At 39.8% G+C, this 21,761-nt stretch overlaps 1 protein-coding gene across 2 annotated transcripts in view; it reads right to left on the reverse strand.

Moving 5' to 3' along the window:
• Positions 1-21,432, reverse strand: part of FRZB (frizzled related protein) — a 35,844-nt gene extending 14,412 nt beyond the window's left edge. Inside the window, exons 1-3 of one of the 2 annotated variants that reach the window (XM_067026430.1) lie at positions 21,277-21,432; positions 19,780-20,531; positions 12,264-12,311 (exon numbers count right to left, since the gene is read on the reverse strand). In XM_067026430.1, the coding sequence (XP_066882531.1) occupies positions 12,264-12,311; positions 19,780-20,257 (526 nt within the window). In that variant the 5' untranslated portion in view covers positions 20,258-20,531; positions 21,277-21,432. Of the gene's footprint in view, positions 1-12,263; positions 12,312-19,779; positions 20,532-20,902; positions 20,989-21,276 lie in introns of those variants that run through there. The other variant, XM_059054599.2, reaches the window with a different exon arrangement.
• Between the last annotated feature and the right edge of the window lie 329 nt (positions 21,433-21,761).

Below are 21,761 nucleotides of genomic sequence, written 5' to 3' on the forward strand. Positions count from 1 at the left end.
CACCTTTGCTCCATTTTAAGACACATAGGAGCAGACCACAACAATTTTTAAAACAGATGTAAAAAATAAAATGTTATGACCCTTAACTATGACTTCTTTACTGAGATCCAGATCTACATTTTCAATTGCCTATAAATGGTGTCCACAAGCAAGGCTTGAGGCTTAATTTTAGTGTGTCCATGAGCAAGGCTTAATTGTAAACATATGTCAATGTCCATCACACCATAAACTTGTCTTTCTTCTATAGAAATAGCGTTTTCTGACTCTACAACCCTAGGATAACTATGCTTCTCTAAATATAAGATGGAAAAGGAAAAGAGAACTAAAATTTGCGGAACCCTTTGAGTCACTTACATATTAATTCATTCATTCTAAAAATATTTATTGGGTATCTATTACATGCCAAACTCTGTGCCAGGCATGTAGGACACCTGATGAGCAATATAGACAATTCAGAATAGGATACAGACATTGAACAAATAATTACACATGAAATAATTTATTTGCATATGTAATACATCCTATAAAAGAGAAGTACAATGTGCAGTGAGAACATACAATTTGATGACCTAAACTAGTCTGGTCTTCACAGTCCTCTGAGGAAATGACATTAAAACTTGAAACCTGAAAGATCAGCTGTAGCTATCTAGGCAGGAACTACATCTTTATACATAAGATAGTGAAGAAGGGCCTTCCCTGGTGGTGCAGTGGTTGAGAGTCCGCCTGCCGATGCAGGGGACACGGGTTCGTGTCCCGGCCCGGGAAGAACCACATGCAACGGAGCAGCTGGGCCCGTGAGCCACGGCTGCTGAGCCTGCGCATCCGGAGCCTGTGCTCCGCAGCGGGAGAGGCCACAACAGTGAGAGGCCCGCGTACCGCAAAAAAAAAAAGATAGTGAAGAAGAAGACCATAAAGGAGACTGAGAGGAGCATCCAAAGATGGGGAAGGAATACAGGAGAGTATAGAGTCAAAAAGCTGAAAGAAGATGGTGTTTCAATAGAAAAGGAGAGCTCTCTCTGAGGAGAGAACCCTCAAAGCTCAGATGACTTAAAAGAGAAAGGGTTCCATTAAATTCAGTTGGTAAGGGGACTTCCCTGGCAGTCCAGTGGTTAAGACTCTGTGCTTCCACTGCAGGGGGCGTGGGTTTGATCTTGGGGAACTAAGATTGAGCATGCTGGGGGGCCAAAAACCAAAATTTAGCTGGCAAGGAAAAGATGGGTGAAAGCCAGAGGGACATTCTATCCACTGCACAAGAAGAAAAAGGAGAGAGGGGTACTGATGTTGACAGCTTCTAAATCTGTTGCTGGGATGATTAGAGTTCCTTCTGTTGGCTTTTACTTGCTCATTGAAGAAGGAAGTCATCAGCTGCGGGGAATGAGAGGCTAAGAGAAGCAGGGTATGGAAGAGTAAGGAGAGAAGAGAAAGTATAAAACAGTTATTTTATTGAGTGGAAAGGCAAACTTTCTAGAGAAACAAGGTAGGATTGCTAGGCAATGTTAATCATGTATTTGAATTTTGTCTTGAACTTAAAGTAAAACCAGTCACCCTAGCTAAGTAATCTTCTCCAGCTTCAGGAGTTGAGAATTTGCCAGGTGACTAAGGCAGAAGAAAAGATAGGCAAGGGAATTGAGGGTATTTTCAAGGGAATGATTATTACAATAGACCATGAAATCTCAGGTAGACAAGGAGGTTAGGGTTGAACAATAATAGTAAGCAGTATATGATGAATAGGTAGTCCCAGTGGAGTAACATTTTAGCAGTGATGATACTAAAGTAAATCTGCTGGAATGAAAAGAGATGGTAGGCAAAGAAGCAGATACTTGAAATTAAGATTACAGAGTTGGCACCACTGCTAGATGGCAAAGTACAGAATGTGCCCATGGAAGTGGATGGCTGGGGTAGAACAAAGAGGTTAGTGAAGTGAAGGAGTCAATGCACTAGATGGATGATCTACTTTATCATCAAAGTCATCAAAATGGCAACAGGGATGGGTGCCATTATGGAACATGTACAGATAGAGCTTAGTGCAGGGTGGGCAATGTATCATTTGGCCTTCTGGAAGTCAGTTTCACTACCCTTCTAGAAAAAAAGAGATGGTGAAACATCCCTAGATTCAACCCCTAGGACCACCTTCCCTCCTCCCAAAATTATAAGTCATGAAATTGACACTGTATTGAAAATCTAGAGGATATTATTATTCCTGGTACAGTTAAAAAAAAAAACTAAAAAAACAGAACCCTAATGTCCTGATCTCAATAATGAAGGAAGAATTTTAAAAAGAACAATGTTTCTCTTACAGAATCAGGAACCATAATGATCTATACCACTAAGATCTACATCACTGAGGCAGAGTCCAGGAAACACCACGGTTAAAAGGATGGACTTTTATTGTGAGACACAGCTGGGTTTGAATGTAGGTTCCATCTCTTACTATTTTTGTAACTTTTAATATCTAAAAGGTGGTATCTTGCAGAATAACTGAGAGAATTAAATGAGATAATACACATAAAATACCTTTCACAGTACCTAGCACACCACAGCCCATAAATGTCAGATTTATTTTTGTACAAGATTCACTGGGAATCCTAATCCTTTACTTGTAAAGACCATTTAATGAGTAAGATAAGCAATATTTTCCCAAGGCTCCTTGCCACCTACAGAACTGTGGTGCCTACCAAAAGTAAGCAAAGCAATCAGATTTTTTTCAGTAGTGCCCGACTCTGCTATTTTGATTCAGGTACACCAAGCTAATTTCTTTCCTGATGTAGGAAGTCCATTTGAACTATTACGTACACATCCAATATTTGAAGGATCAAACTTAGCAAGCCAAAATGATCATGTATGTGGCCATTCTAATAAACATTAGTGCTAAAGAGTATGGCAGAATTAAGGGCACATGAGTTTAAATCCCATCTCTGTCCCTTCCTACTCATGTGGCCTTGGGCAAGTTACAAAACCCATTTCTAAACTAATGCTGGCTACCTCAGAGGGTTATTGTAAGAATTTAAAGAGTAATTCACATAAAGAATTTGGCACAGAGCCTGGTACTTAATCACTCATTGGATGTTAGCTAGTAGTAGTAGTAATATATACGCAAACCAAAAAGATTGGAAGGAAGATACTTATGCAAATTCAAGAACAGTTTATGAAACAGAAGGGATAATTTTCTAACAAAAAAATGATCTATAAATTTGAGGATAAAAATTTGCTAAATTTTTTCCTAGAGATAGAAACTTTAGATTATTACATTTAGTTTGGGGGGAACTGTATAAAAAGAATAGAATTTAGAAATCATATTGGTATTATGCTCACACAAAGGCATACTATTTCACAATAAAATGATACACAGAACTAAATGGGTAACTCTCAAAAGCATTACACAAAAACAAAAGCAGCCAGTCACAGAAGAGTACGTACTGTATGATTCCACTTCCATGAAGCCGAAGAACAAACATTAATTTATGGTAATAAAAATCAGACCTATGCTCACCTCATGGTGGGGTAGGTGATTGACTCGGCACAAGGGAATTCTCAGGGGTGATGGAAATGTTCTTTATCTGGATCTGGGTGATAGCTACATGGGTATATACATTTGTCAAAATTCAATGTGCCATAGACTTAAGAATTGTGCATTTTACTGTAAGTACCATTGACATAAAAATTCATACTTATATGAATTCCTTTCATTTTTCCATAAATTAAAGTGTCATGACTTAGAAGCTGTTCATTGCATGTTTAAAATAATATTTATTTCCTAAACATATACATTGGGCAAAGAATATCATATTAGATTCTATTTTGGATTAGAGCAGTATGTGGAAAATGCAATGAAGTTGATTGGTGAACTCAGGTAATATAATCAGGCTTTAAAAAGCAAAACTAACATTTGCTTAATTTAGCTCAAAAAACAAACCTCGAACATTGTAATAAAGGTCTCAATTCATAGTAATTTGTACTTTGTAAAAGGGAATTGCTTAAGATTGAGGGAACTAACACTATATTAATATGAAAAGGAAATTTAGTTTTATTCCTTTAGGATTTTTGTCACTGAAAATTTTAAAATAAACTGTCTTTCAGAAGGTTTCTGGGTCCAAAAGTCATTCAGGATATACAAAATGTACAGAACCAATGTGATATGCCTGTTTTCTCCTGTGAGATCTGAAGTGTTAGTTTTGTGATATATAAAAGAGGTCAATTAAGAGGGAATTCCCTGGCAGTCCAGTGGTTAGGACACTGCGCTTTCACTGCCGAGGGCCCTGGTTCAATCCCTAGTCGGGGAAATAAGATCCCCACAAGCCACTCAGTATGGCTAAAAAAAAAGAAAAGGTCAATTGAGAGAAAAGCAAAGTGGGTCTTTCAGAACATCATGCATCCACTCAATATCAACCACACAGAAAAGAGGTGGGAGAAAAGGGTAGTGCAGTCAACTGTTCACTCCTTCACTCTCTCCCTGTTCTTGGCATCAAGTATGCTTGGTACAAGGGGTGGTCATTAAACTTTTGATGAATGGTGGGTGGATGGACTAATAAGTTTATTGGTAGATGGACTATGAAGTTTCAGTACTGGGGATCTGGGAAAACAATGGTGCCACATACTAAAACAAAAGTTGCAAGGAGTAAATTTTTAATGAAAAGAAAATTATTAAATAATGTAGTATTTGAAGTACAATTAGGCTGCCCAGGTAGAAGTGTTTACTGGAGGAGAAATGTGGAACTCTACTCTACCTGCAAGAGTGATCAGAACTGTTACAAGAGTGATAATTAGGCTTATGTGGCTGAATGACTTCCAACAGGAAGAACTCATTGTAAGGAGGAGTAGAGGCCAAGCACAGAAACTTGGGGAATGCCCATAGCTGGTGGACAGGGGAAAAGAACTAGGACAATTTGGGTAATAGCTCAGGTAGAAGAATACTTAGGAATAAGTATTAATCAAAAGTGTCAAAAGTGATGGTGCAGTGGTTAAGAATCTGCCTGCCAATGCATGGGACACGGGTTCGATCCCTGGTCCGGGAAGATCCCACATGCCATGGAGCAACTAAGCCCATACGCCACAACTACTGAGCCTGCGCTCTAAAGCCCGTGAGCCACAACTACTGAAGCGTGCGTGCCCTAGATCCTATGCGCGGCAACTACTGAGCCCACACGCCGCAACTGCTGAAGCCCACACCCTCTAGGGCCCATGTGCCGCAACTACTGAGCCCACGTGCTGCAACTACTGAAGCCCTCGTTACCTACAGCCCATGTTCCGCAACAAGAGAAGCCACCGCAATGAGAAGCTGGTGTACTGCAATGAAGAGTAGCCCCAGCACAACTAGAGAAAGCCTGCTTGCAGCAACAGACCCAACACAGCCAAAAAAGAAAAGTGTCCAATACTGGAAAGCAGTGAAAAAAGCATATATTTGTAAGCTACTGTATAATTACAAAATACGATATTTATCTATCCTAATTTTATTTTCAAATAAAGGGTAGAATTTGCCACAAGTTAAGTCAGCCTCTATAGTCAGTATACATTTGCACCAAGGGAAAAAAAAAATGGACTCCTTCCCAAAATTAGTAGGAGGCCAAAGGGGAGGAAATAAATTTGGAGAAGGAAAGAGAGAGAATGGGTCTATACTACCCAAGCTAGGCATTGGTCATCCCAATAAAGGGTGGGGGGGAGGGGTTGTGTTGCTACGGCAGGCCTGGCAGGTGCAGGCAATCAAGAATCACCAGTTACTCAGCTCCTCAGAGGGGTTTCTCAGAAGCACCTTTGAAAAAGGGTCAGGAAGGTGTTAGTGAAAACTGGGAGAGTACCCAACTTAACATCAGCAGATATTACTCATGTTTCCCTAATTTGAAAATATATCAGATATGGGACTTCCCTGGCGGTCCAGTGGTTAAGACTTCGCCTTCCAATGCAGGCGGTGCAGGTTTGATCCCTGGTTGGGGAGCTGGGATCCTATGTACCTCCTGGCCAGAAAACCAAAAGGTAAAACAGAAGCAATATTGTAACAAATTCAATAAAGACTTTAAAAATGGTCCACATCAAAAATAAAAAAATCTTAAAAAAAATTTTTTTTCAAAAGAAAATATATCAGATATATATCAGAATTCAGCAGTCAATATGATCTGATTTTATATTTAAAAAACAGACCCAGAATAACAGATTAAGTAATTTGGTCATGCTTACACAGTTAATTAGTGTCAGAATTTACTAACTATATCACCTCTTTGGGGAAATTTGTGTTTTTCAAATACAAAAGCTCATAAATTGGTCACCACCACCAAGTAGAAAACTGGGGCGGGGTGGGGGGGATTCTTTTTCAGAACTGTTTTAATAAACAACATATCTTTTCATTGCACCATCTGAATACCTGCCTTAATTTCCTGTGTTGATTTGACAGATGAAGTGACTCAGCAGAATAGAACTAAAATTGTTTTTCTCCATATTCCATGTTGTGGAAGCTAGAGAGAATGTACCCCTTATTATGATAGTGGTTTTACAACAGCAAAACATACTAACAAACTGCAAGCTGCTCAGACAGTCACTATCTCCCAAAAAAGAAGACTGTTAGGCTTTGAGGCAAAGGATAAATTAACTGCAGAGAAAGAATTTCATTTCCAAATTCCAGACAGAAACAGCTTGACACTTTTGAAAGAGGGGTTATGAGGGTTACAATGTTTTTGTGTCTTCCTCATTTCCTGCTTTATCATAATCAACCTCAGCTGTTACATTACTCCAAAGCACAAAATTTTGAGTGTGAACAAATTTCCTTTTCTTTTGGAACATGTGACTTATGTCAGTGTGTTTCTTCACAAGCAAATGAGCTTGGTTTTGCCTCCCTGTTAATTTGTTTTCATCACTCCCATTATACCAGGGGACAGGAAAACATTTATAAAAGAGAAACAGTAAACACTGAACCCTGGAACACTGTATTCATTCTAGGTAGTTTAACACATTGAACTATCTTTGTGTATGAATTTATAGTGTCATTAACGTTTTCCCTCTTTCACACACTGAAGCGCTATATTATTCTAACCATAAGTTCTAGACAAATTGATAGCACATGCATGAGCTTGGCCTGAAATTTTGACTCACTAATTGTACTATATACTAATGAGGTTTTCTGTTTGTTTTCAGCAAACATGAATAGCAGGAGTGATCCTTAAAATAGCACCACTACTGGACACCAGTGATTTCCAGCTAATTTTATGACACTATAAGAACACTCAATTACATTAAAAAGGTAACAACATAATTCTAAATAAATCATTTAAATTCACTTGTGTTTTTTAAAAGATAAATGTTTGTTTGGTACACACTGCCTCATGTCAAATACTTGTCACTCTGGTAAGATCCAGTGGAAATCAACAGTGAAAATTCTTCCAATCTAATGAAAATTGATGTTTCAAATTTATCTACAACTTACTAAAGATTCCACTTCCACCTGTAAGACACCTTACAAGGCAGTACATACAGACCCAAATCAGTGCACATTACTATTTCCAGAAAGTAAAAAAGAAGTATACAGTAACTAATTGTAGTTGTAAAGTTCCTGCAGAAACAAATGCAGCATTAGTCATAGTAAAAAAACAAAACAAAACTAGAAACAGCGCAAATGTCCAGGAACATTAGAATGAATAAATGAAGTGTGGTGTACTCACATGATAGAATACTATATAGCAATGAAAATTTAGAAGTTCTGCTATACACAGCATAATGAAGAACAAAGGAAGCCCCACACACGCACGCACACATGCACACACACTATATATATATTAGGATTCCATTCATAAAAGTTGAAAATCAGGCAAAATTAATCTATGCTGTTAGAATTTCTGCTAGTGGTTACCTCTGGGAAGAAAGGTGGAAGTAGTGGTTTGGAAGAGGCACAAGGAAGTGTTTCTGGAGTGCTGGTAATGAAAAACATCTTGATCTGTGCAGTGGTTACATACGAGTGCTTACTTTATGAAAAGTCACTGGGTTGCATGCTTATGATTTGTGCCTTTTCTGCAAGTATGCCATACTTCACTTAACGGTTTATTTTATGGAAAGATGGAGTAAGTAGACTCCATCATGTCTCTCCCACTGAACACAGTTATAAAACAGAACGCAAGATGTTGCTACTTAAGGATTCTGAAAAGTAAACAGTAGCAGGAAGTTTGAGGAGAAGCTCAGTACCATCAGACTGATAGTCGATTCATCATCTTTCCACCTCTGGTACCTCCCAGCCTGGTTTCAACACAGCCAGGAAGTAGGTATCATGAAGAGTCCTCCAGGAAAAGCCCCCTGGTTCTGACTCAGGAAGTCCGAAAGGGTCTCCTAACACTCCATTCTCACCTATCCCCATCTCTGAAGCAATCGTGGGACAGTGGTGGCAGCAACAGCTGCTGCAAGGGAGGTCCTTGGAAGCCTAAAATGCCGATGGAGGGGAACCTTGCTTTCTGATTGGATGACATGTGGTGTCGAGAGACTGGGACAAACCCCCATTGCTTTGTCCTCCACCACTTGGCCCCTGATACAGAAAAAGTCACAGGAAGTATATCACAGAGTGGGATAAATAAAGCTCCAGCTTTCCGGCCAAAGGACAAAAAGGCGGAGCCTTCAAGGAACAGAAAAGTACTAAGGCAATCACAGAGAGGGAGGAGCTTGGGAAATGATCCCATAAAAATACTTATGAACTGCTGGGCTCACTCACCCCTGGGTATGTGTGAATCTGACACTAAACAGTATACTATAGACTTTGAAAACTCGACTATGGTATAAGTAACAGCCCTGATCTCACACTGGCCACTGAGTAGTGTACACATAGGATAGATCGGAAAGGCACTGCAAATGCCTTTGGAAGTGGAACTGATATTGAAATCACAACCCACAGAAGACTAGTCAGAATTTGCAGCCTAACCCAGTTAGGTAGACTGCTGCTAGAACAAAAATATCACCATTCTCCATATGATTTTAAAGACCCAAAGTCTTAGAACATAATATTCAAAATGTCCAGGATCTAATAAAAAATTACTCTGCCCATGAAGAACCAGGAAAATCTCAATCTGTATGGGAAAAGACAATCAGATGACACAAATGTTGAAATTATCCAACCATGATTTTAAGGCAGTTTTATAAAAATTCCCCAAAAAGTAATGGTGAACACCCTTGAAATGAAGAGAAAGATAGAAAGTCTCAACAATGAAATTCAGGATATAATAAAGAACCAAGAGGAAATCTTAATTTTGAAAATTACAATAATGGAAATTTAAAAGTTCACTGGATGGGCTCAACAGCAGAATGGAGAGGACTAAGGCAGGAGTCAGTAAACTTGATGACAGGCCAATAGAAATTATCCAATGAAAGAACAGAGGAAGCCTGGGAGGCAATGAACAGAGCCTCTGGGACCTGTGGGAAATATCAAAATGTCTAAAATTCATATCATCATCAACTCGCAAGTAGAAGAGAATGCGCTATAAAATATTTTTTTAAGAAATAATTGCTGAAAGCTTCCCAAATTTGAGAAAAGGTATAAACTTATAGATACAAGAAGCTCAATTAACCCTAAACAGGATAAACTCAAAGAAATCAATGTCCAGACATACTGTAATCAAACTGCTAAAAAGTAAAGACAAAGAAAACATTATTGAAAGCAACCAGAGAAATCTGATGCATTACTTACAGGAGAACAACGATCTGAATGACAACCAATTTCCCATGAGAAACACTGAGGACAGAAGTAAATGAAATAACATTTCTTAAGGACTGAATGAACTGCCAACCCAGAATTCTATATCCAATGAAAATATACTTCAGGAATGAATATGAGATGAAGACATTCTTAGATGAAGGAAAACTGACAGAATCTGCTGCCACCAGAACTGCTCTAATAGAAGTATAAAGGAAGTTCTTCAGACACAAGAGAAATGATACTAGAATATCAGGGAAGAAGGAAGAACAATAGAAATTATAAATATCTGTATAAATACAGTAGGCTATTTTTTTCCTCTTGAGCTGTTTAAAACATATTTAATGTTTGAAAGAAACATGAATGGTTCAAAGAGAAAATACTACATTGTCTCATGGAAAGATATATATATATATATATATATATTTATATATCACACAGACACATACATGGGTGTGTCTGTGTGTGTGTGTACACACATGGGCACATGAGAGAGAGAAAGAGAGAGAGAGAATGAGAGAGAGATACATTCAAATAACCCAAGAGAAAGCTAGGAAATTGGAAACAGGAATGAAAAAGAGAGGGAACAAACATAAAACAAATAAAATAGTAGCTCTAAATACAAAGATATTAATAGTTATAACAGATGTAAATGATCTAAATATACTAATCAAAAGACAAAGGTTGACAGAATGGATAGAAGACCAACACCAACAAAAAAACCAACTATATGATGTCTAGAAGAAATTTATTTAAAACATAATGATGTAGGTAACTTAAAAGGATAGAAAAAGATACACCTTACAAACACTAATCAAAAGAAAACTGGAGTAGTTATATTAACATAAAACAAAATAGACTTTAGAGAAAAGAAAATTACCAGAGATAAAGAGGAACATTACATCATGAAAAGGGTCAATTCACCAGTAAGACATAAAAATATTAAATGTGTACACACCAAATAATATCACTGTTGACTTCATGGAACAAAACTGACAGAACTGAAAAAAGAAACAGAAAAATCCACGACATTTGGAGACTTATTCATTTCTCTCACAGTGATTAATAGATGCCGTAGATAGAAAACCAGCGAGAATATAAAAGAACTAAAAAAAAGTATCAATCAATGAATCTAATTGACATTTAAAGAACATTCCACCCAATAACACCAGAATATATATTTCCAAAGTGCATGTGAAACATTCACCAGGATAGATCATATCCTGGGTCATGTAATAAATCTTAACAAATTTAAAAGATTAAAATCATACAAATTATATTCTTTGACCATAATGGAATTAGAATAAAAAATTAATAGCATAAAAAGAACAGAAAAACCTCCAAACAGCACCAAATTTAACAACACAATCCTAAGTAAGTCATGAGTCACAGAGGTAATCTCAAGGGAAATTATAAAACATTCTGAACTGAAGAAAAATCAAAATAAAACCTATCAAAATTTGCAGGATGCAACTAAAGCCATTCATAGATGCAGAGCACCTAGAACTCTTAAGTACTGCTAGTGCAAAATTGAACAGTCATTTTGGAAACAGTTTGGCAGTTTTTTATGAAGTTAAACATACCTTTATCATTTAGCCCAGTAATCATATTCCTAGATATTTACCCTAGAGAAATGAAAACTTACACACAAAAACCTATACACAAATGTTTATAACAGCTCTATGATAGCCAAAAAGTGGAAACACTCCAAATATCTTTCAAGACATATATGGATAAACAAATGGTAACACATCCAAGTAATAAAATATTCAGCAGCAAAATGGAATGGACTATTGATACATGCAGAAACTTAGATGAGGGCTTCCCTGGTGGCACAGTGATTAAGAATCCGCCTGCCAAAGCAGGGGACACGGGTTTGATCCCTGGTCTGGGAAGATCCCACATGCCGCGGAGCAACTAAGCCCGCGAGCCACAACTACTGAGCCCACGTGCTACAACTACTGAAGGCTGTGTGCCTAGAACCCGTGCTCCACAACAAGAGAAGCCACCACAATGAGAAGCCCTCGCACCGCAACGAAGAGTAGCCTGCACTTGCCAAAACTAGAGAAAGCCCACACGCAGCAACAAAGACCCAATGCAGCCAAAAATAAATAAATTAAATAAATAAAAATTAGAAAGAAAAGGAAAGACTTAGATGAATCTCAAAGGCATTTTGTGTGTGAAAGAAGCCAATATCCAAAGGTTACATACTCTATCATCCCACATATGGCAATCTCAAAATGACAAAGTATAGTAGTAATGAAGAACAGATCAGGGACTGCCAGTGGTTAAGGGTGGGAGAAGCTCGAGGGAACTGGGGTTTTCTTGTTTGTTTGTTTGTTCTGAGGTTATGGAACTGTTACATATACTGATTGTGGTGCTAGTTACACAAATCTAAACATGCATTAAAATTCATAGACCTATACACCAAAACAAAAGATCAAATTTTACCATGTTAATTTAAAAACTAAAATTAATACAAATAAATATTTTTATTTGTTTACTTTGAAAATATAAGACACAAAATTCCCAAAATAAGATTTGAATATCTAAGTAACATCAAGACTAATCTGACCACAAAAGAAAACCAGGAAGATAGTGATATACTCACCACTGCTTGCCCCTCTACAGTTTCCATTACTAGAATCCATAGGAAAATCTGAAAGGAGGTGATAGAATAAAGTAAGAATCATAACATATGCATTATTATTTCAAGAATTCCCATATTAAAATCTAATTCAGTCACAAGTTGATTTGGGTAAGAACCCAGGTGTCTCAAGGAAATTGATTCTTGTTAGTGTTGTGAGGTTGACACTCTATCATTTGTAGGTCAAATAAGGACACAACGTATTCTTTCATGTGATTGAAAGTTGACATACTCTTTTGAATCTTCATCAACTGTGCATACTATTTCAGTATTTAATAAACAAAGTTTCTGAGTTTCACAAAAGCTTCCTGTAACTTTAAAGCCCATGAATATATTAGGTATTCACCCAACACATTTCTTGATGGCTAAAAGAACTAAATACACCTCTTGGATAAACAGATGTATCACACTTCACTGGCATACATTTTAATTCTTAGTGCTTAAGGAAAGCATGAGAAAGCATTCTTGTGCTCTGGGTTAACTGTACACTAAACAGTTTGTTAGCAGAAAGGAAGCCTACCATCCAGGGGACTACTCAAGCCAGTGCAATTAATAGACACAGTAATAATTGGAAAGTGCCATCAACTCTTTTCATGATCCCCAAATCCCAGAAAATGATAAAATGATAACTGGTAATGAAAATGGTAATTATGTAAAGTTCTTCTTTGTTCTAGTTTAGAAATCAGCCTCTAATGAATAACATTGAGTGCCCCAGCAAAGCACTATGCTGTACCTAATTATATGTTCTTACTGACACTTCAACTCAGTACACTTACACGAGCATTTTACATTTGTATTAACACTTTATGTTAAATGAGTTTAATGCCTCTGTTTATCCTAATAGAAAATAATGTTCTTCCTTTGTCCTTTTTCTTCACAGGTCATATCATGAATAAATTAAACAAGGAGGGGTAATACCATTTTAGAACAATAACACCCAAAATTACAACTTATGAATTACTTTTCCAAGCTTAGTAAGCATTAGCTGGTATTTTATTTTATTATTATTATTTTTTTTGCGGTACGCGGGCCTCTCACTGCTGTGGCCTCTCCCGTCATGGAGCACAGGCTCCGGACGCACAGGCTCGGCGGCCATGGCTCATGGGCCCAGCCGCTCCACGGCATGTGGGATCTTCCCAGACTGGGGCACGAACTCGTGTCCCCTGCTTCGGCAGGCAGATTCTCAACCACTGCGCCACCAGGAAAGCCCAAGCTGGTATTTTAAAAGTTATATCCTAGGGAGTTTCCTGGTGGCCTAGCGGTTAGGATTCTGGGCTTTCACTGCTATGGCTAGGGTTCAATCCCTGGTCGGGGAACTGAGATCCCGCAAGCCTGTGGTGTGGCCAAAAAAATTAATAAAAAATAAGAAAAAAAGCTATATCCTAGGAAAGATGGCAGTCACCAAATAAAAATATAGATAATTAGGCAACAAATACTTGATTCTAAAATGTTGGGTTCCACTCAGGTCAGATACTATGAATTCTATTCTTGAATAAGTCTAATAATCATATGATAACATGCATATGATTTATACAAAGATGATCTCTCCTTAAATTAAAAAAGTATATTGATCCACATTTAAAATAATTGTTTAATGTCAAAAGGTTGAAATAAAACTGAAAGATAAAATTCTTCTCTTGGAAAAAGAAAACCCCTTTGAAGCAGCTGAACCTGGGAGCTTGGTTTTCTTCTTATTCACAGGAAAATGTTTCTACACTTTTTAAAGTGCTTAGACATCAGTTGTTAGAATTATAAGAGAGAAAACCAAAGTTTTCTGATCATAAATAATCCAAAAAAATGTTTTCAGAAAGTTAAACTTAGGAATTCTAACAAAATTATCCTAAATTAAAATAGTGGGTATTATTAGTAGGTTTTAATGCCCTAAAGATTTCAGGTAGGGGTCATAGAGGTTTCCAGGAGAAGAGTTCTAAAAAAGAGCTGGAGAAGGAAAGGAGGGTTTTCCAAATAGAGAATAGCACATGCAAAGGTCTGGGGTAAGAAACCACTAGACTCATCAAAGGACCTGCAAGTCTTCCAGTGGGGCTAATAGAGTGGTGTAATCAGAGAGAAAGGAAACTAGAGAGGTAAGAAGGTATGAGATCCTGAAGACTAGAGGCAGATATCAAAGGATTTTAAACAACAGATTTGTACTTCAGAAAGTTCACTCTGTTGGAATAGGGAGGCATCATACTGGAGGCCAGCAAGCCAATTATCATTCTAGCTCCATAATCCATGGAAGAAATGGTGAGGCCAAAACAAAGAAAGTACCATTAGGGAAAAAGGGGAGGGAACTGGATTCAGAGTAGATCTAATAGCACTTGATACCTATTGAATGTGGGGGATAAAGAAAAGGGTGGAAGCAAAGCTGACTCCCAGGCCGGGAGTATGGGTGTGGTGCTGTCTCTTAACAATATAGAAAATACTAGAAGAGAATGGGCGTATGAAGGTAAGGAGATGATGAGTTCACTCTGGGGCCTGCAAAGACTGAGGGGCTCAGAGTTAGACAGAAGAGTCTGGAATGTATGTCTTCTGCTGTCTCAGAAGTTCAGAGAAGTATTTATCTCTTGGAATCCATTGTCCAGAACTGTCTTCTATTCTCTTAGGCCATATATAAATGGGCTTTTGAAATGCAATGAAGAAAACTTGTTCCTTTAACTGAAATCTGATGGTCAAAAGACACAGATTCTCTGTACAGTTAGTATCACCTATTTCTTCATAAGAGAGGAAATATAGTTTAGAACAGGTCCTGGTTTGAATCTTCTTTCTATTAATAGCTTTATGGACTTGGTGCACTTAACTTCTCTAGATGCTTCAAATTCCCTTTCTGCAGATAAGAGTAATAGTATTGGGCTTCCCTGGTGGCACAGTGGTTAAGAATCCGCCTGCCAGTGCAGGGCACACGGGTTCGTGCCACAGTCTGGGAAGATCCCACATGCCGCGGAGCGGCTAGGCCCGTGAGCCACAACTACTGAGCCTGCGCGTCTGGAGCCTGTGCTCCGCAACGGGAGAGGACGCGACAGTGAGAGGCCCGCGCACCGCGATAAGAGTGGCCCCCACTCGCCGCAACTGGAGAAAGCCCACGCACAGAACGAAGACCCAACACAGCCAAAAATAAATAAATAATTTTTTTAAAAAAAGAGTAATAGTATTATACCTACCGTCCAGTTATTATGAGAATTAAATAAATTAATATGCATTGCCCACTTAGAACAGCACCTGGAACATACTAGGTGCTGTTAGTTCTTATTCTGTGGCCGCTAATGATTCCTGTTCTGAGAATGACATGTCCTCTTCCCAATCACATTAATGTTGATTTACCATTTATCATTCACTTCACATGAATATTTCTTTTTGTTCTTCACAATCCCAATGTTAAAGTCAAATGACTTGCTCAAGGTACAACATTAATGGCAAATCTGGGATTCCAACTAAGGGCCCATAACTTTAAAACTGGTGTTCTTTAAACTGAGGATATATAGCCAATTCTTAATCATTTAAAACTCTATATGGTGGTTCTTGGTCTCCTCTTTTGATACACCTAGTAGGAGGAGAAAGGACAAATATAACTTAGTCATTTTTGCTATTTACAGCAAACAACTATTTAGAATTTTGTGGGAACAAGATAAAAGTGAATTATTGAAATACAATTTGGAAACTACATAAGATTCCATTACAACTGATAATTGTGTTAGCTATAAATAGAATTTAATATCATCGCATTCTAAAATACTCTTCCCTACCCCATCCAGAGTGCCTTTCGATATTTTACATTATGAAGAAGCTTTAGAATCATGTTTTCTCTCTAGTCTTAATCTAAAATGTCCATTTCTCCTTTCCATTTCATTTTCCTCCTCATATCACACTAAATAATTCTCCCTTCTTGGTATTTGGCCCCTCAAATATTTGTAGAACAGGGCTAAAGAAAAGGCTGCCTGTTCCCCAGAAAGTGGAGAAATGATTAAACAGCAGTGCATGCATGTGAAAGTTGGCACAGCTCTGCCAGGCGAGAGAGGGCTGGGAGAAATGTGCTGGGCAAGAGCTGGGGTGACAACAAAAAGCAGCAATGACTGAGGAGCGATTATAAAGCCCTTGGCATGGCAAACCAGGAGGCTGTATAAACACCAGTTAACTATCATACTATAAATTTTCTTAAACACGCAACGCCTACATTTCTGAGATAAACTATTTGTAACTAACAGACATCCATCAGACTCATTCCTTTATACCTATTGCTTCCAAAGGGATTTGTTCTTGAGCCTGAGGTCCAGGTCCATTTGTGTACAATGAAATACTAAGTTTATATTTGGGAGAAATAAGATCCGCTTTCCCAGTTAGTTCTCAGTGTGAAGCTTGTTTCCCAGAGTTGAACTGATAAAAGATCTAGGCCATATCTGCATTTACCAACAGACCATGTTTGTCCAAAAAAACAAACAAAAAATCAATTTGAATAACAATAATAATGGTAAAATAGCAATAGCAACAGCAGCAATTTGTTGAGGACCTACTATGTACCAGATGTCCATGGGATGTAGGCAGTATGTCCCCATGTTACAGATTAGAAAACTTTGAATTGGAGAGGTTATATCATTTCCCTATAGTAACAGTTGGTATGAGGCCAGAGTCAAGATCCAAGACCTACCTAGTCTGCCCCATTCCAAACACATACCCTTTACTCACTATACAATATTAAAGATTTGACTAATGTCTTAATTAAATGGCTGAATGACTAAATTGAACTGAATTCTCAGATAAAGCAGGTGTACATGCATGCAGTCTCAAGTCGCTAGTAAATATAAAATGTGGAAAAAGAATAAACTTCATGTGAGTTTCTTAGTAATAATCAGGAAGATATGATCTTTTCTTTATAAAAATGTTTGCCCCTAATATTTCAAAACAAAAAGAAGTTTGAAGCAATATTTCATTTCAGTAAGATTTTGCTTTGTAAAATGTCCTTAAACTTGTTGGTGGAGTCATAATGTACTACAAGGGAACAGATCTGTGTGAATGGTAGGATTTGAAAATCCTCTCGACATTGAAGGAACATAAAAGGTGGTTCCATTTTATTCAGGGAGACCTCATTTTTATATTCTGCTAGATTCTAGGCATAAGACATAGGGACTCTGTTTATACCTAGAGGAAGGAAAAAAAAAAAACCCTGCTTTGTGAACTACAATATCCCACTGAACCAAGGAGCATATTGCATCGTAAATTAAACTGGCCACATGTGGTAGTTCCTAAGTAATTCCAGGTGCCTGACAGTTTGACCCAGGATAGGGAATGTAATTTTCAGCAAGCTGGCCTTGGAATCCACCATTCCATTCCCCTTCCCCTCCTCCCCTTCAACTCCCTCCTGACACCACAGTCTCTGATTCACACTGAGGGTTATGGTAAAGGGAGAACATCACTAAAATACAGTTCCAACTGCCACCTACCCTTACTTCTTTTTCTAGCAAGGATGCTGACAGCAAAGCACATTATTTAAAGCAGCTTAGCAATCAGGTTCCATGGACTGACAAATTGTTTCCATGCATGTCCTATTTGAGGGCTTCAATGAGGCAATTGTTCTACATTTGGTCCACGATGATAGGTAACTTAAGGGACATTTAAGAAAACTGCTTTCCATTCATATTGACCATGGCTTTTGAGAGCCATTAACCTTGCCAAACCTCTCTGATTTGAGATGCATCTCTAAGAGAGGTTTCAGAGCAAGAGGAAGAATGCATTTCAGTGTGAACCGTGGCCACTTCATTCCTAGCCCTTGGCCTAGCAGAGCACCAGCATTTAACTAATCTAAGTGTCTGGCAGACCAGGGCAGCAACTGAGCTCTCCCAGTGTCTGCACAGCCTGTAATGTTAATGAGTACAAAAGCTCAAGAGTGCTCTTTTAGACCAAAGATTAATAAGAAATACATTTCTTTTTGATTATTTTAAACAACAAGTTGTTGGTTCATCATTAAAATCAAGATGACAATAGGGGTAGTCAAAGGTGATAAACTGAGGTGACCATCAAAAAGCTCGTGAAATCTTTCTGTTCAATTTGGTTTTGCAGCTATTTGTACAACTACTTTTCCCCTCCCCACTCACTGTATGTTAAGTGGCTCAATGTGCACAGAAAGCAATTTTTCTAAATCAATTCCCGGACCACCAAGAACTATTTTACCTAGAAATGGACTAAGGACATCAGCTTAGGTTGAGCAAGTTGAGAGGCAGAAGAAAAAGTTGATGCCCCAGAAATGAACAGAGAAGGAGGTATAAAGACATCACATCTAAGGGCAGAGTTGATCTGGGGAGGGTGTGAAAGAGGACCAATCATAAAAGATTGGGTTTATATTTAAAGTATATGAAGAGTGAAATTTTCGTGTTTTGGGTAATTGGTAGGAATGATTTTGAGTTAGAATTAAATGGACCATAATGAACTAGGTTTAGCTGGGGTCTTAAGAGTTATGACTACCCTAATTAGACCAAACACTAGTGAGAAAACAACTTGTGATCGATTTCATTTACCGTAGAACTGCAATAAAGTTTTACAGTAGGGAAAGATTGAAATAAACTGGTGGTTGATGCACACAGAGAAAGAGCATAAAATAAAGTATCGAAGACAAATTATTTGCAGAGCTTAAGAGTGGGATAAGGGGTGATATTAAAAATAACATTACATGAGTGTATGATGATAACACGCCTTAAATATAACTCCTTTCATCCATATGTCATTTACAAAATGACTTGAAGGCATGTGGGAATGAGAAAGGACCCCAGCAATTTTACTCGCTAGCTCTGTGGCTGCAGGAAGTCTCAGGAGCTAATTAGCAGTGCATGGCAATGTTTCCCAGCTATTTCAGTCTGGAATGGAAGAACAATTTATCTCCTTGAAAGGAGGGGGAAATTTAAGGTGAAGGTAATTGCTCAAAATGGATGTTGAGCAAACACATACCACTAACATCTGTGGGTTGGAGTAAGGTTACTGGAATTATCTTGGCATTTTTAACGAATAGAAGAAAACAGTTCTTCAGTTCTCTGTTTTCACCATACAATCTTGACAAGTAGCTAAACACAGGGAATATAGAAAACTGATGACTGAGAATGCAAGAGAATCAGGCAAGAAAGTTAAGTGATTCTAAACAAATTAAGAAAGTAAGAAAAAAGCATCACTATAGGAGATGAGGTTACTTGGACATATAAAGAAGAAGTGAAGGGGCAGTGTTGAGTAGAAGTGTAATGGGAGTGGAAGGAACTGAGTGTTTTAGAAAGACAGATCGCCTATTGGAATAGAGTGCATCCGTTGGATGGGTGATGAGGTGAGAGCAAAAAAGGCATGGTGCTCGACAGAGAATTGAGAGAGACATTAAGAGAAGTGATCCAAAGAGAAAAGACAGAAATCAGAGAGTAAAGGCGAGTAGCAAGGACTCCAAGAAGTGAGCGGCTGGAGGACGCGCTTGGGCGGGGTGGGGGGTGGGCGCAGGTTGTGCAGTGTCAGGACTCACCGGCTCCGTCTGCAGTGACGATGGCCTCGGGAGAGATGCACACGCCGCGGTCATAAACCGGCAGCTCCTCACAGGCCAGGCTTTCCGGCCACGAGTGGCGGTACTTGATGAGGATGGGCTCACAGCCCTGCCGGGCCCTCTCGCACACAGACTTGCAGGGCTTGATGGGCTCGTGCTGGAAGTCAATGGTGCAGATGGGCGCGTACATGGCGCAGAGGAAGAAGAGCAGATCCGGGCTGCAGTGGGTGCCCAGCAGACCTTCGAACTGCTCGATGGCCAGGATGGCGTTGGCCTGGGTGCTGTGGTGCAGGTGGTTGGGCATCTTGGTCATGTTCCAGGGCAGGGACTTGCACAGGGGGATGCGGACGGGCTCACAGGCTGCCGCCCGAGCTCCGGGCACGCGGAGCAGGCAGAGCGCAGCCAGGGCGAGCAGCCCGGCCCGCAGCAGCAGCATCCCTCCCGGGCTGCCGCAGACCATGATCCCGGCGGGACGGGGCAGGGTGCAGCAGTGCCGAGGACGCCAAGAGGCCCGCTCCGCCGTCTCCTCCTCCCCCCTGGAAGTGGACACAATGATCTGGGAGCTTCTCCTCCCCCGGCAATTTCACAGCTTCCTTGGATCAAATTCCCCCAATGGGGTACCACGAGCTTCGCCGAGCTCCAGCCGCCGCCGCCCCTGCCGCTCCTGCAGCTCTGGCTGCTTCTGGGGCCGCAGCATCTATTTATTCCTCGCTGCCTCTGGCAGAAGCATCGGACTTCGCAGATGAATCAGATGAGAGGAAAACAAGAGGAAGCGAGGGAGAAATAAAAACAAAAGTAGAATTCAGCTGAGGTAGTTGGATCTGGAGTGTCACCTCCCCTGGATTACAAAAAGGTGCTAAAAGAAGCATGAAATTGTCCCAAGTGAGGAGGAGGACAGGAGGGGGGTTGGGGAAGGGGAGAACCAGAGGGCAGACTCCTAATGCGGGAGGAGGGTGCAGGAAGATTTTGCAAATCTTGTAGGCTGAGCAGAAGATCCAATTTTTGGTGTGAGCTGCGGCCAGCCAGCCGCAGGCAGGAGGGGACCAGCAGGAGGGGCTTCGACGGGAGGTTTATGGCTCCGACCCTCTGCTCTTCACTTTCCTACCTACTGACCCGACAGGCAGCTCCGCCCCGGTGCAGTCCCAGCCCTCCAGCGCTCGCTTCCTTTCCCGGGAAGGGAGTGAGGGGTCCGGAGAATGGTCTGTGGGTTGGAGGCGGAGGGAAGGGAAGCCTGGAGAAGCAGTGAGGATGCGAGAACCCAAGACAGAGCGGACTTGAGACGACCACCTCTTCCCCACCCCCACACGGGGGAGCACCCCCTCAGCCCCCGACCCCCGGCTCCAAAGGAGAGCCCCCGGCCTCTCACTGAAGAGCCCACCCCAAATCTCCACGAAGGAGTGCCCCCAGTTCCCCACTTGGGAACCCACCCGAGCCCCACGCTCCCTGGAGATATTTCCTTTAAGCAAACTATAGCCTCACCTCTGTGATCACCGGCTCTGCAGAAAGTCAGACCTGAGGGGGGAAGACTTAAGCAACATCACTTAATGTCCAAGTCGCAGGAAACAGGGACCCCTGCAGCGGTGTTGGAGCCTTATCAACCCAGAGCTCCTGACTACAGAGGTCTGCATTTTGAATAACTAGGTGGAGGGAAATCCTCTTTCATAAAAGGAGAAGAAACGCTATATAATTACAAATAGGCCACCAGAAGCAAGATACGGGTGGGGTTTTTGTTGTTGTTGTTGTTATTTTGTTTTTCCTTTGCCCTGCAGAATTAAAACTTTTGAGTTTTGCTTTTTAAGTTTCAAATTGAAAACTGCTTTAAAGTATTTGGGCAATTTTTTTTCCGATTTTACCCACTAAAATAAAATGGCATTTATTAACTCTTCTCACCAATAATTTCACCTAACACTTGAGAGATGTGTAGGAAAATTACATCACACTGGTAATGATAATGATGATAATGA

The sequence above is a fragment of the Kogia breviceps genome, chromosome 2, assembly GCF_026419965.1.
Source record: "Kogia breviceps isolate mKogBre1 chromosome 2, mKogBre1 haplotype 1, whole genome shotgun sequence".
In the NCBI taxonomy this organism is placed as follows: Eukaryota; Metazoa; Chordata; class Mammalia; order Artiodactyla; family Physeteridae; genus Kogia; species Kogia breviceps.